The 14,772-nt window shown below is 39.5% G+C and overlaps 1 protein-coding gene across 2 annotated transcripts in view; it reads left to right on the top strand.

Moving 5' to 3' along the window:
- Window positions 1-14,772, top strand: part of TTC1 (tetratricopeptide repeat domain 1) — a 45,250-nt gene that overhangs the window by 7,849 nt on the left and 22,629 nt on the right. For both annotated transcript variants that reach the window (XM_044230375.1, XM_044230365.1), the window contains exon 3: window positions 14,449-14,509. In XM_044230375.1, coding sequence (XP_044086310.1) covers window positions 14,449-14,509 — 61 coding nt within the window. The remainder of the gene's footprint in view (window positions 1-14,448; window positions 14,510-14,772) is intronic.

Here is a 14,772-nt window from a genome sequence, read left to right as displayed (position 1 = left end):
GGGGTGAGGAGCAGAGGAAGAAGCAGATTCCCCACGGAGCAGAGAGCCCATTGTGGGCCTTGATCCAGGGACTCCAGAATCATGACCTGAGCTGAAGGCAGACGCTTAACCAGGCGTGCCTCCCTAGTAATTCTTACATGCTCACTGAAGTTTGAGGACCTCTGTCTTGCATATCATCTTCCTTCATCAAGTAGCTGTTGAATAAATGGTGTGATTATCTCTGCCGTAAGGGCCAGTAATTGATCTTACAAGTTACAGTTTATCTTATTCATTTATCTACTCCAGAAATATTTGTATTTCTTCCATTTGTTGGACATTGTTTGAGGCTCTTAAGAATACAGTGGTAAACAAGACAAGAGGATTTCTCTTCTCTCATAGCTGGGAGATATTTTTTTAAAATTTAAAATAAAAATAAATAAATGATAAGATGAAATGATGAGGGGTGGGATTGGAAGGATGGGAAGGACTACTTTGGATTGGTCAGGAAGGGCCTCTCTGGAGAGGTGTATCAGCAAAGACTGGAAGGGAAAAAGGAGTTAAATATGTGACAGTCGGATAGGGAACTATTCCATGCAAGGGGAGAAAGTAGTATATAACCAGTTCCTTGGCTACTGTGGGTGGATGGTGATACCGTTTATAAATACAGAGAAGACGCGGGGACTTTGAGTTCATTAGCGCTCTAGTGATTTAATTCTTGCTGTAAATAAAAAAGTTTATTTGTAAAAGCCAAAATGAAGATTTAGTCATTTTAAAAAGATTTAGTCATTTGCTGCCTCCTGCCAGTTGTTTATACATGGTATTCATTTGCAAATAGGTCCACATATAGATCCATTTAAGTAAGGAATACAAAAGTCTGTTGTTTGGTGAACATGTACTCGGAGTGCAAGTTTCTGGGATTTTAAGACCTTTTCCTTAGTCTCTGAAAACATAAAGAATTGCTCGTTCCTTCAAGACCATTTATGTTTAACCAGGAACCATTCTTGAAGTATTGATTTGGAGCAGGAGTTCTTTATCAGTTCTTTTCCTACCTCTCATTTTTCCTAACTCCCACAGTACTTAATCCTTTTGATTTCTACCTTTCTGCTACCTTTTTGCATTATTTTTATAATTGTTTCCAGTGTTGCTATAACAATGAGCATGTTTGCAGGGAACATTCTCTTAGTCGCTTCCAGAGAGTTTTCAGTGACTTTTCTGTAATGGCCTGTATATTCTGTTAACCTTATGAGAAAACTCTTTCTGATTTGTTTCCCTTTCATTTAATTTTTAATGGGCATTCTTTTGAACTAAGGTTGCCACGTTTATTAATTTCTTAGAGTTTACTAGTATTGGGTTTAATAAACACTATTTTTTTTTTAATGAACACTATTGACAACTGATCAAATAAAATCCTAGAACTTAAGAATTGGAAGGGACCTTAGATTTCTGACCTGAGTTTAAGTCAGGGGAAATAATATTTCCGAAATGTTTACTCCAAAATATTTGGAAGTTAGTGGGTTGTTGTTGGGGGGGTTTTTTTGTTTTGTTTTAAGATTTTATTTATTTATTTGAGAGAGAGAGCAGGGGGAGAACTAGAGGGAGAGGGACAAGCAGACTGTCAACAGAGTGATATTCGATGTTCCTTGTGTTTATTAAGGAAGATCACCTTATATAGATCAGTGGTTCTCAAACTTTATCATATCTAAGAATCACAGGAAATATATTAATCATGCAAAGTCCTGAGACGTGTCTGATCGCACAGACTTGTTAGGTGGCAGCCAGGAATCTGCTTTGTTAATGAGCAACCGGGGTCATTTTGATATAGGTGGAACTGTGTCACTCTTTGAGAGACAGGAAGCCAGACTGACACACGACCAAGCTTCGAAAACACAAATGTAACCAGTATACTGACTGCATCTAACATCAGAAGAATAGTTTACAAATGGGATGTTTTTCTTTTACCCTCATCTGTGCTTGGGGTCTCAAATAGACTTGTTGGGCAGAATTTAAACAGCACTAAAGTAAGGTCTTTTAAATTGAGTTTTGCAAATAGAATTTTCTGAGCTAAGAAGGAAATATTTCCAAGGTTAGTTCCTCATAGAGCAGTCGTATTTCCTGAGAAATTCAGAACTTAATGAGAGGAAATCCAGAGATCTTCCCTCCAGGCCCCCTAGACGGTTTCTAAAAGTGACTTGTTAAGAGAACAAGTGTGTCTGTTTGTGTAAGGCTTCCACGTCTAATTTCAAAGAAAACAAAACTGAAGCTTTTGTTTCCTTTTTAATGATAAGGGACTGGCGTCCCCCAGCCCTTTCAATGTGTAATTTTCTCATCTCACCTGGATAAGAGCAAAGCAGCAAAGTTTTGTTGCATGTGCTTCCGTTTTCCAGCCCTTTAGCAAGTATGTGGGGTTTTTTGTTGGTGGTGGGGTTTTTTCGTTTGTTTGTTTTTGTTTTTTGAGGGTTTTGTTGCTGCTGTTGTTGTTGTTGTTGTTTAAAACACTCTCTTTGACCCTTATGGTAGTTGATCTCCGGCCACAGTGCTTGACTTGTTTTATTTTGTAGCAATTACTTTACAAAGCTGCAGGGGGAAGCAGAGAGCTGCTGATAGATTTATGATACAGCCAGGGCTGTAACCACAGATTAGTAGAACCTCTGACCTTCCCTGTTTGCTTACCACTCAGATTGCTACTTATTACTGACACCACCACTGGGCATGGGTTATTTCATCTTCTGCTTTGAATCAAATCAGCCTCCTCAAACAGTGGAACTGCTGGTTATTCATGGCCTACGTTCCAGAACCACAGTGTCACGTGATCAGAGGGAGAAGGGGAACAGTCACTGGCAAATAAGCCACAGATTTCAGGGTTGTTTCCTAAAGTTCAGTAATTTTTCATGAGCATTACTTTGTTATAAGCTTTTAGTCAGTTTTTGGGACACCAAAGTGATTGGTTTTTATCATTTTGTCCAATTTATAGTTGCTTTTTAGGTAGAGGATTTGGTAACAACCTCATTTTGCCACATCAGAAATCCCACCCAGTATTGAATTTTGATCTGTGTAAGTATTTTACACATTAAAATATTAAAATTAAACCAGAACAGATGAGGGAAAAAATTAAGCCTTAAAATGGATTATACATAGAAGCAAATTAATATAACTATATCAAATTGATTACATAGAGAAAACAATTCCAGTAACTTTGGATACAGTACTTTGACTGTTAACCCTGAGTAGGATATATTCTGAAGTTAGAACTGCAGTGAAATTTTGAACTATACATAATAGGTTCATTATAGGTAATGATATTCGTGTAGTAATTTCAGACCTTTTTTGTTGATTTTAGGATAGAGCGAATGAGTAAATACGTTATTATTGGAACCAGGGTTTCCAGTGTGGGAAATGGTGAGCAGGAATCCAGTGGTGTTCACTTGTATGAATACATACAAGATTCCGTGTGTATGTATTCTTTTGACTCATGAGATTTGGGTTTTTTTTTCCTTTTTTAAAGATGTATTTCCGGGGGCGCCTGGGTGGCTCAGTGGGTTAAGCCCCTGCCTTCGGCTCGGGTCATGATCCCAGGGTCCTGGGATCAAGTCCTGCATCGGGCTCTCTGCTCAGCAGGGGGCCTACATCCCTCCCTCTCTCTGTCTGCCTCTCTGCCTACTTGTGATCTCTCTCTCTCTGTCAAATAAATAAATAAAATCTTTTAAAAAAAAAAAAAAAGATGTCTTTCCGGCCTTTCTTATGGAGAGGGCCTAAAAGCAGTGACTTGCTAGTAACAGGCAACATACTAGCATCCAGATCTTGGTTTCTAAATACCATTCATTCCCCATCAAAAGGATCCAGGACTCCCTGGAGAAATGGCTGATTCCAAGACTGGAGCAGGCATAGTACAAAGTATTGCACCTAGAACACAATATATACTTGGCAGCAAAGTCCACCCTTAGGAGGGCAGACCCAGGCAAAGATGATTGCAGCTTCTGGAAGTCAGCTGGGGAGACTCAGGCAGGAAACCCCAGAGCGTGGTCTAAAACGGCTCCATGGGAGGAAATGTGCAATTAGTTGAGGGCCTGGACAGGGGCTCCTCTTGCTAGGTCTAAGGGCTGCACAGTGTTTTATACCAAGGAAATCATTTAAGCATTAAGTAATATTCCAAACATTGTGCAATATTTTTATTGCATATATATACACATTTTTTAAATATATATAATGTGAGACAGAATTGAATCCCCAAATTAGAGGTACTAATGTACAGTGTGTTCAAAGAAAGATTGTGCAAGGAAGGAAGTAAAAGGTGTCTCTGGGGAGGAGGTAGGCTTTGTGGTGGACTCTGAAAACAGGAAAATTTGATTTGGGCAATTAGGAAGAAGTTACAGAAGAGAAACGGGTATTCCAGGGTAAGGATGCATAAACAAAGGATTGGGATGAAGGATAAGGGGGTGAGTGTTGAGAGGCCATAAAGAGATCAGATTGTCTAGAGGAGGGACTTTTGTTGGGTGGTAATGAGAGATAAGGTTGAATCGATTGGAATAGAATTTTGGTGTAGTGTTAAGAAAAGAAAGGAAATGAAGAGATTTCTGAATCTTGATTTTCTTACCTGTAAAATGGGTAGTTTAATACTTTGATGCTTACATCTCAGAATTGCCTTGCAAAAGCAATGAGCTAATTAATACATGTGAATACAGATTTTAAGAAGCTATAGTGATGTAGATTATATTAAATTTTGAACTCCAGGCTGAAAAGTTTGCAGTTGTGGTAGTAACTGTTGAAATAAACTCTATTCATCAAGAGCATTCTCTCTCTGGGGTTTTCTTGACAGCTCTTGTGATGATTTATAATGCAGAATAATACCACTATTTCTGCCTGAGTTTTCAGTGGTGGGGAGGAGTACTGAGTAAAAGAGCCCTGTAAAATTTCTTTGGTTTCTATTGTTATGGAAATGTAATTCTAGAGCAGATGTTTCTCTGTGAGGCCTCTGAAGTGTGTTAAAAGACATTGTTGGAGGGGTGCCTGGCTGCGTCAGTCTCTAGACCCCACGACTCTTGATCTCTGGGGTTGTGAGTGCAAGCCCCACATTGGGCACAGGGATTACTTAAAACATTGTGGAGACATGAGAGGACTCCTGACCACATTAGACCAGAACCAGGAACGATTTGAACCTGGTAATGCTGCTGAATGTCAGCGCTATCAGCTCATGTACGTGTGTATACTCTTGGCAGTTAGCATGCTAAGTAACACTTACTCCTACAAAATCTGTCTTTGGGTTCCAGTGACGTTACACAGTATGCATGCCATCTTTTGGAGAAAGAGAAAGTTCCGGCAGCAGCATAAACCCTAGTCTTTGTACTGGGATCAAGTTAGTCTCTTGGCACAGCTGGGAGATAGTACAGCTTTCTCTTAAAAGTGCTATTTTTAGCTGTTTCCAAGGAGATGTTCAGCATGATATTGATAATTGCATTAATCCTCAATTTACACAATGTGTGGAAGCAGCAGCTCTTTTCCAGTGTTTACTTCTTAATGAGCCACTGAATTGTGATTTGTCAGCCAAAAAAAATAAAATGCCTTTCTTCAAATAATTGGCATCAGAAATATGTTCAGGATCTCTTCCCTTTACCAGTTCAACTCTTAGTCCTAGTTACAAAGACACCGAGCATAGTGTAACATTTAAACTTGTCAAATCACTACTTCGTACACCTGAAACTAATGTAACGTATGTCAACTACACTCAAATTAAAAAATTAATTTAAAAAAATAGGGAGAGAAAGAAACTGAACTTTTCTCAGGCTGCCTGCTCAGGCTGGCCATTACAGGTAATTCCTTCTGGGTATACCTGGATCTAAGCTTTGCCTACTGGTATTTTAATGTTATAAATTTACCAAAGAATGATTAAACTCCTTACATACACACACACACGTCTAATCTGGTGGTCTGAGTGCTTCATCTGTGTTCATAAAACATTTCTGATGAATTTGAAATGGAGAATAGATTATAAATCAGAAAGTAGCTTGAAATTAGAGTTAAAATAGGGGAGAATGTAAGTTCCTAAAGGATAGATGATAAATTCTAGTAACTTGATGAGTTGTTGTTTAAAAAAATTTTTGTTTTTGGGGCACCTGGGTGGCTCAGTGGGTTAAGCCACTGCCTTCGGCTCAGGTCATGATCTCAGGGTCCTGGGATCGAGTCCCGCATCTGGCTCTCTGCTCTGCAGGGAGCCTGCTTCCTCCTCTCTCTCTGCCTGCCTCTGCCTACTTGTGATCTCTGTCTGTCAAATAAATAAATAAAATCTTTAAAAAAAAAGAAAATTTGTTTTTGAAATAACATTTCTAAATATTTTAAAGACCTTTAGGACCTATGTTGCATTTATTTTTATGATTATGTAATTTTCTCTTTTAACTTATTAATATGCTACATGGCATTAATATATATTCTAACATCAAACTAGCTTTTCATTTCACTTTTAGAACATTATTGGTCAATTATGCATGGGTGTATGATTTAAAATTGGCAAAGAATTTGCTATTATAGGATTTTAAGTTTACTTTAATTGAAATTATTTTATAATTTTTTAATGTTCTTTTCATACCCCTTTCATCCATTCTCCCACTCCCTAACCCTGCCTCTGGCAACTGCCAATCTGTTCTCTGTATCTGTGAGCTTGTGATTTTTTTTGTTGTTTAAATTCCATATTTAAGAAAAATGATAAGCTATTTGTTTTTGTTTTGTTTTGTTTTAAGATTTTATTTATTTATTTGACAGAGAGAGATCACAAGTAGACAGAGAGGCAGGCAGAGAGAGAGAAGGAAGTAGGCTCCCTGCCGAGCAGAGAGCCCAATGTGGGACTTGATCCCAGGACCCTGAGATCATGACCTGAGCCGAAGGCAGCGGCTTAACTCACTGAGCCACCCAGGTGCCCCTGGTTTTTTTTTTTTAATTGGCTTATTTCACTTAGGACAATGCCCTCAAAAACCATGCATGTTATGGTGAATGGCAGAATTTCATCTTTTTATAGCTGAGTAATATTCACTGTACGTATCTATATGGCACAATATTGTTTTTTAACTAGGCAAAGAACTTTATTAACCTTATTTCAAAGTTTATTCCCAGGCTTCTTCACCTTAATTAGCTGCAAAGAATGAATTGTATAGAAGCAAAAACCAAAGAGAGCTGCAGTGTCCAAGGGGCTTGGGCTTAAAAATATTAGAGATCTAGATTTATCAGATCCTTGAAAAAATTTTTTAAAACAGTCATAATTTAAAATAGCTGCCGGGGCACCTTGGTGGCTCAGTCAGTTAAGCGTTTGCCTTTAGCTCAGGTCATGATCCCCTGAATCACATCGGGCTCCCTGCTCAGTGTGGAGCTTGCTTTTCCCTCTCCCTCTGCCGCTCCCCCTGCTTAGGGTGCCCTCTCTCTCAAATAAATAAAATTTAAAAATAAAATAAAATAAATAGCAGCTCCCAATAACTCTTTTTAAGTTTTACCTTCAGAAGTTGACTCGGTTCAGTTTGCTTCATTCTTGGCATCTTCATCAAAATTCTCCACAAGATCTGGAACTTCGTCATCCTCATCCTTTCTGGTGGAAAAGTGGTGCTTTTCAAATCCACACATTGTTTGGGCGGAGCTTCAGCCAGTCTTCTTAAACTAGTCAGACTGCCTTCACGAAATTGGTGTGAGATAGTAGCGTTTCTATCAGCTGTTGTCTCAGCATGGCCTGGAACAGTGAAGGCGTTCACTTCCCAGGTTGCCTGAACTTTGGCATTGTTAAAGTGGGTCAGTGTTCTTTGAACATACTCATTTCTTCAGTACAAGAGATAGTGTTTACCCCAACTTCTTTAAGACAAACTGAAGTTTTTTTATCATCTGCCATAACTGTTTCCTGAGCCACTTTCTTTCATCAGGCTGTTCCTTTCCCACCACTGCACACCTGTACTTAGAGTTTGGTGAGTTTCTCCTGGTCATGAGAGTTTCATTCATTTTGTTGGACTGGAAATGGGAATGAGCAGGGGACTAGGGTTGGCGTTCAGAGGATCTCAGGCAGACCAGCTGAGATTTAGGTGAATAGACGGGAGCTAGAAAGAGGCTGGAAGTGATGGCTATACCATTCTTTATCCCTTCATCCACTGATAGACACTTGGGTTGTTACCATATCTTGGCTGTTGTAAATAATGCTGCAGTGAGCTTAAGGGTGCATATATCTTTTCAAGTTAGTATTTTCATTTTCTTCAGCTAAATACCCAGAAGCTGGGTGCCTGAGTGGCTCAGTTGGTTGAGCCTCTGCCTTCAGCTCAGGTCATGATCCCAGGGTGCTGGGATTGAGTCCCATGTCCGGCTGCCTGCTCTGTGGGGAGCCTCCTTCTCCCTTGCCTTTGCTGCTCCCCCCTGCTTGTGCTCTCTATCAAGTAAATAAAATTCTTCAAAATACATACACACATATATACATATATACACAGAAGCTGGTCCATATGTTAGTTCTGTTTTTAATTTTTTAAGTAGGCTCTGTGCCCAGCATGAAGCCCAATGTGGACTTGAACTTAGTGACCCTAAAAATAAGACATGAGCTGAGATCAGGAGTTGGATGTTTGACCAACTAGCCACCCAGGCACCCATATTTAATTTTTTAAGGAACCTCCTTTCAGTTTTCCATAATGACTGTGCCAATCTGCATTCCCACCAATAGTGCACAGGGGTTCCCTTTTCTGTACATCCTCATCAAGACTTGTTATTTCTTGTCTTTTTTATAATAACCATTTTAACAAGTGTGAGATGGCATTTCATCATGGTTTTGATTTGCATCTCCCTGATGATTGATATTGTACATCTTTTCATATACCTGTCGGCCATCTGTATGTCTTCTTTGGAAAAATGTCTATTCACATCTTCTGTCCATTTTTTAATCAGATTGGGTTTTTTGCTTTTAAGTTGTATGAGTTCTTTACATATTTTGGATATTACCCCCTTATCAGATAAATGATTTGAAAATATTTTCTCCTGTTCAGTTGGTTGCCTTTTCATTTTGTTGATTCCTTTGCTGTGCTGAAGATTACAGTTTGACGTGTCCCCATGTGTTTATTTTTGCTTTTGTTGCCTTTGCTTTTGGTGTCAGGTTCAGAAAATCATCAGTAAGACCTGTCAAGGAGCTTACTGCCTATGTGTTCTTCTAGAATTTTTTATGTTTTCAGGTCTTATGTTAAAGTCTTTAATCCAGGGGTGCCTGGGTGGCTCAGCTAGTAACCATCTGCCTTTTGCTAAGGTCATGATCCCAGAGTGCTAGGATCAAGCCCCACATCAGACTCCCTGCTTGTGTTCCCTCTCTCTGTGTCTAATAAATAAATAAAATCTTTTTTAAAAAAGTCTTTAATCCATTTTGAGTTAATTTTTGTGTATAGTATGAGAGACAGTGGTCCAGGGTTTTTTATTTTTTAAAGAGAATTTTTTTTTTAAATTTGTCAGAGAGCACAAGCAGGGGAGAGCAGGCAGAAGGAGAAGCAGGCCTCCTGCTGAGCAAGGAGCCCGATGCAGGGCTCAGTCCCAGAACCCTGGGATCATGACCTGAGCCAAAGGCAGACACCTAAATGACTGAGCCACCCAGGCATCCCAGTGGTCCAGTTTCTTTTACGGTGTGGCTCTCCAGTTTTCCCAACACCATCTATTGAAGAGACTATCCTTTCCCTATTGTATACTCTTGGCTCTTTTGTCATAAATTAACTGATGGCACATGCATGGGTTTATTCCTAGCCTCTCTAATCTGTTCCATTGATCTATGCATCTGTTTTTATGCTAATACCACACTATTTTAATAACTGTAGCTTTGTAATATAGTTTGAAATCAGGGACCTTGGTGCCTCCAGCTTTGTTTTTCTTTGTAAGGGTTGCTTTGGCTGCTTGGGATTGAAATCACTATTTTTATTTCAGTCTAGTTGACACGCTGTGCTGCATTAGTTTCAGGCGTACAACATAGTGATGCAGCACAGTGTTATCTGTTATGCTGTGTACACCACAGGTGTAGCTCCCATATGTCTCCATAGATCACTGCTGTAATATCACTGACTAATTCCTTAGGCTGTGCCTTTTATTCCTATGACTTATTCACTCCATAACCGAAAGCCTTTATTTCCTGCTCCCTTTTATTCATTTTGCCCAACCCCCAACCCCCTCCCTGCTGGCAACTGTCAGTTCTCTGTATTTATAGGTCTGTTTCTGCTTTTTGTTTGTTTATTCATTTGTTTTTGTTTGTTTAGGTTCCACTTATGAATGAAACCATATGGTATTAGTCTTTCTCAGTCTGACTTATTTCACTTAGTATAATATCTAGTAGGTCCATCCGTATCATCTCAAATGGTAGATCTCATCTTTCTTGTGGCTGCATAATATTCCATTATGTATCTATAAGACTTCCTTATCTGTTTGTCCTTTTTTTTTTTTTTTTAAGATTTATTTATTTATTTTAGAGATAAGAGTGTGCCCATGAGCAGAGGGAGGAGCAGAGAGAAAAGGAGAGAGAATCTGCCAGACTGCCCACTGAGCACACACAAATCCTGACATGGGGCTCTGTCCCATGACCCTGAGATCATGGCCTGAGCCAAAATCAAGATTCAGATGCTTAACTGAACTGCCCAGGCGCCCCTGCATCCGTCTCTTGATGGACACTTAGGTTGCTGCCATATCATGGCTGTTGTAAATACGTGCTACAGTAAATGTGCATAAGGGTGCATATATCTATTTGAATTAGTGTTTTCCTTTTCTTTGGGTAAATACTCAATTGTGGAATCATTGGATCATATGATGTTTTTAATTTTAATTTTTCAAAGAACCTCCATACTGTTTTCCACACTGGCTGTACCAATTTACATTCTCACCAATAATGCACAAAAGGTTCCCTTTTTTCCACTTCCTCATCAATACTTGTTACTTCTCATCTTTTTTATTTTAGCCTTTCTAGCAGGTATAAGGAGATGTCTCATTGTGGCTTTGATTTGCATTTCCTTGATGATGAGTGATACTGAGCATTTTTTTATGTGTCTGTTGGTCATCTGTACATCTTCTTGAAATAACTTTTAACTGGATTTGTTACAGGGTTTTCTTGGCTTCTAGCATCCAACTTCCCTTCCTATCTGGAGGAACTTCGCTGCATTGTAATCTTGTTTGTGGGCAGTACCCCATGTTCCTCATTCCATTCTCTGACAGCCAAGGCCTGTGAGCTATGCTTGATCATTGGATGCTTTCTTTTCTTTCTTTCTTTTTTTTTTTTTTTCTTTTTATTTCTTTTTATTTGAGAGAACGCAGGGAGTCTGATGCAGAGCTGGATCCCAGGACACTGGGATCATGACCTGAGCTAAAGAAAGACGCTTAACCAACTGAATCACCCAGGTACCCTCATTGGATGCTTCTGACCGAGACTTTGAATCGCAACTGGGGCAAAGAAAAGGAAATAGGATTTATTTGCTACTATTACAGCCCTGTCTTGGGCATATTCTTCCATTAAAAGATAATGAATGCTTTCTTGCTTCTTTATTAACAGAGTTACCTGAGTCCTGCCCTTTTTCTTAGCCTGTGTTTCAGGCCTCCGGGTGATTCTGTGAGCCCCAATATCTTTCTAGTGAATCTTCTCTCTAAATTTTTTTTTGAAGATTTTATTTATTTATTTGACAGAGAGAGACACAGTGAGAGAGGGAACACAAGCAGGGAGAGTGGAAGAGAGAGAAGCAGGCTTCCTGCCAAGCAGGGAGCCTGATGTGGGGCTCTATCCCATGGTCCTAAGACCATGGCCTGAGCCAAAGGCAGACCCTTAACGACTGAGCCACCCAGGCGCCTCTTCCCTCTAAATTTTTACCTAAGATATAGTCTTTTTGCTTGCATCCAGAAATCTTGATAGCATAGAGAACATTATGATCTAAGCACCTCTGTCCTAGGTAGTACTAAGTAAATATGACTATAGTCTTACATTTTGATTCTCATCACCACCACCCATATTATTCTTTTTTTTTTATTTATTCCCTTAGGATAGCCCTGTTCCAGATATGTTCTAGCTAAAAATGAAAAAATAAAAATAGTGGCCCTGGGTGGCTCAGTGGGTTAAAGCATCTGCTTTCGGCTCAGGTCATGGTCCCAGGGTCCTGGGATCGAGCCCCGCATCGGGCTCTCTGCTCAGCAGGGAGCCTGCTTTCCTTCCTCTCTCTCTGCCTGCCTCTCTGCCTACTTGTGATCCCTGTCTGTCAAATAAATTGAAAAAAAGAAAAAATAAAAATAAAAATGAATTATTGTATCTGCTGTACATCTGGCACATGGTAGATACCATAAAAATGAGATTCATTTTATACCTACCTTTTAGTTTTTTTACTGAGATTCATCATCCAGAGTATAATAATAAGGTATTTGGGAAACACCCTTGTTTTAGCAGTGTTTCTACAAATCTACAGAGATATAATATTTTTACTTTGGTTCCCCAATCTTAAGAGTACCAATCATTTAGGCTCCCGACTTCTCCTGTGCATGAAATACCTGCTATCTATATTTCCTTCCTTTGAAGTTTTTATTTAGTCAGAAGCTTTAAGAATGAAGGTGGAGATTTTTGGATTCTCTCTCTCTTTTTTTTTTTAAGCTCTTTGAAAAGGAGGCAGGTAGTAGTCACTTGTGTCAGTTCTGCTTGTGCCGACCATATTGCTAAGATGTTCAGGGCAGAAAGCACACAGGGACTCAGCAGGTGCCATCGTGGCTCGGCAGAATAACATTCATTCTGCCTGCCCTTGAGTATGATGGGTGTTTGGCCATCTGTGTGAATGTCTGAGTTGTTAGAAGAAGCTCAGAAATGAGAGATGTATCTGGGTTTCTTCAGACTTCCCAGTAGTAGCCTGAACAAAATTATTGCTCTGACCCTATAGGTGAAGTCGCTTCTTGTAGTGCACTCTGCCAACATATTGACTGTCTTCAACATGACAGAAACCACATAAACCATTTCCTTTTGTAAATTATTTTACAGGAAGGTAATAGCTCATATTTATTGAACCCTTATTTTCCAGGCACTGTATTAGGAGCTTTATGTATATTATCACATTAATCCATAAAACTATAAAACCTCATATTTTAGATTAAAAAAACTAAGGCTGGGGCGCCTGGGTGGCTCAGTGGGTTAAAGCCTCTGCCTTTGGCTCAGGTCATGATCCCAGGGTCCTGGGATCAAGCCCCACATTGAGCTCTCTGCTCCACAGGGAGCCTGCTTCCTCCTCTCTCTCTCTCTTTCTCTCTCTCTCTCTGCCTGCCTGCCTACTTGTGATCTCTGTCTGTCAAGTAAATAAGTTAAATCTTTAAAAAAAATAAAGTGGTTGTTCTTCTATATTAAAAAAAAAACAACAACAACTAAGGATTAGAAAGATCTGGAACTTGTCCAAGATCATTCATTTAATAAGTAGCAGATTCAATAGCCAAACTATGGAAAGAACCTAGATGTCCATCAACAGATGAATGGATACAGAAGATGTGGTATATATATACAATGGAATACTGTGCAGCCATCAAAAGAAATGAAATCTTGCCATTTGCGATGATGTGGATGGAACTAGAGGTATTATGCTTAGCAAAATAAGTCAATCAGAGAAAGACAATTATATGATCTCCCTGATAAGAGGAAGTTGAAAGGCAACGTGGAGGGGTTGGGGGGTAGGAAAGGAATAAATGAAACAAGATGGGATCAGGAAGGAGACAACCCATAAGAGACTCTTAATCTCACAAAACAAACTGAGGGTTGCCGGGGGAGGGGGGTTTGGGAGAGGGTGGTTGGGTTATGGACATTGGGGAAGGTATGTGCTATGGTGAGTGCTGTGAAGTGTGTAAACCTGGCAATTCACAGACCTGTACCCCTGGGGCTAATAATACATTATATGTTAATAAAAAGTAAAAAATTATAAAAAAAATAAGTAGCAGATTCAGAATTTGAATTTATGGTGGTGTACATGCCAGTGGGCGTGGTGTTTAGTTTCATTTTGAGTAAATGGAAATTAAGTGATACCCAAATTGCTATTCCATGCAAAAGATGTAAACATAGGAAACCTAGGTTTTGTGTTTTAAGCCTCAAGAATGCAATTGATGGGGTGCCTGGGTGGCTCAGTGGGTTAAGCCTCTGCCTTCAGCTCAGGTCATGGTCTCAGGGCCCTGGGATCAAGCCCCACATCAGGCTCTCTTCTCAGCAGGGAGCCTGCTTCCTCCTCTCTCTCTCTCTGCCTGCCTCTCTACCTACTTGTGATCTCTGTCTATCAAATAAATAAATAAAATCTTTAAAAAAAAAAAAAAAAGAATGCAATTGATGATTAGCCATATGGCCACATGCTTCTCTATGTCTGAGATTTAGATAAAACTGACCCAGCTCTCAAAGTCAAGTTGAAAAAAACAAAAGTCAAGTTGCTGCCTATTAAGTAGCCTAACGAAAGCTAACCTTTTTGTTTGCTTATATTGTGGGAAATGATGTAATTGTCGGATCTCTTGCAGAAGAGAAGAGAAGAGAGCACTAGACTAAAAGAAGAGGGAAATGCGCAATTTAAGAGAGGAGGTAAGACATTTATATCAGCACTGATGTCTGATCATCTTGATTCCTCATTCTGTCTTGGAGTGTGAAGAAACACCAAAAATATTTGTAAACATCAAACCTAAACTGCTAACAGTAACTGCTAACATTGCTTCCCGACGCCCTGGAATTTGATTTTTCACCAGGCCCAGATAACCTGCACCTAACAGTGACCAGTTACATTGTGTCTCTTGGCACCTGCATACTTTTTCTTTTATGTAATCCACTATAGAACCAGAGGTAGGGCC

The sequence above is a fragment of the Neovison vison genome, chromosome 1 (assembly GCF_020171115.1).
Source record: "Neovison vison isolate M4711 chromosome 1, ASM_NN_V1, whole genome shotgun sequence".
NCBI lineage: Eukaryota > Metazoa > Chordata > Mammalia > Carnivora > Mustelidae > Neogale > Neogale vison.
The sequence above is the reverse complement of the archived record's forward strand: the minus strand, read 5'-3'. Positions and strand labels throughout refer to the sequence as shown.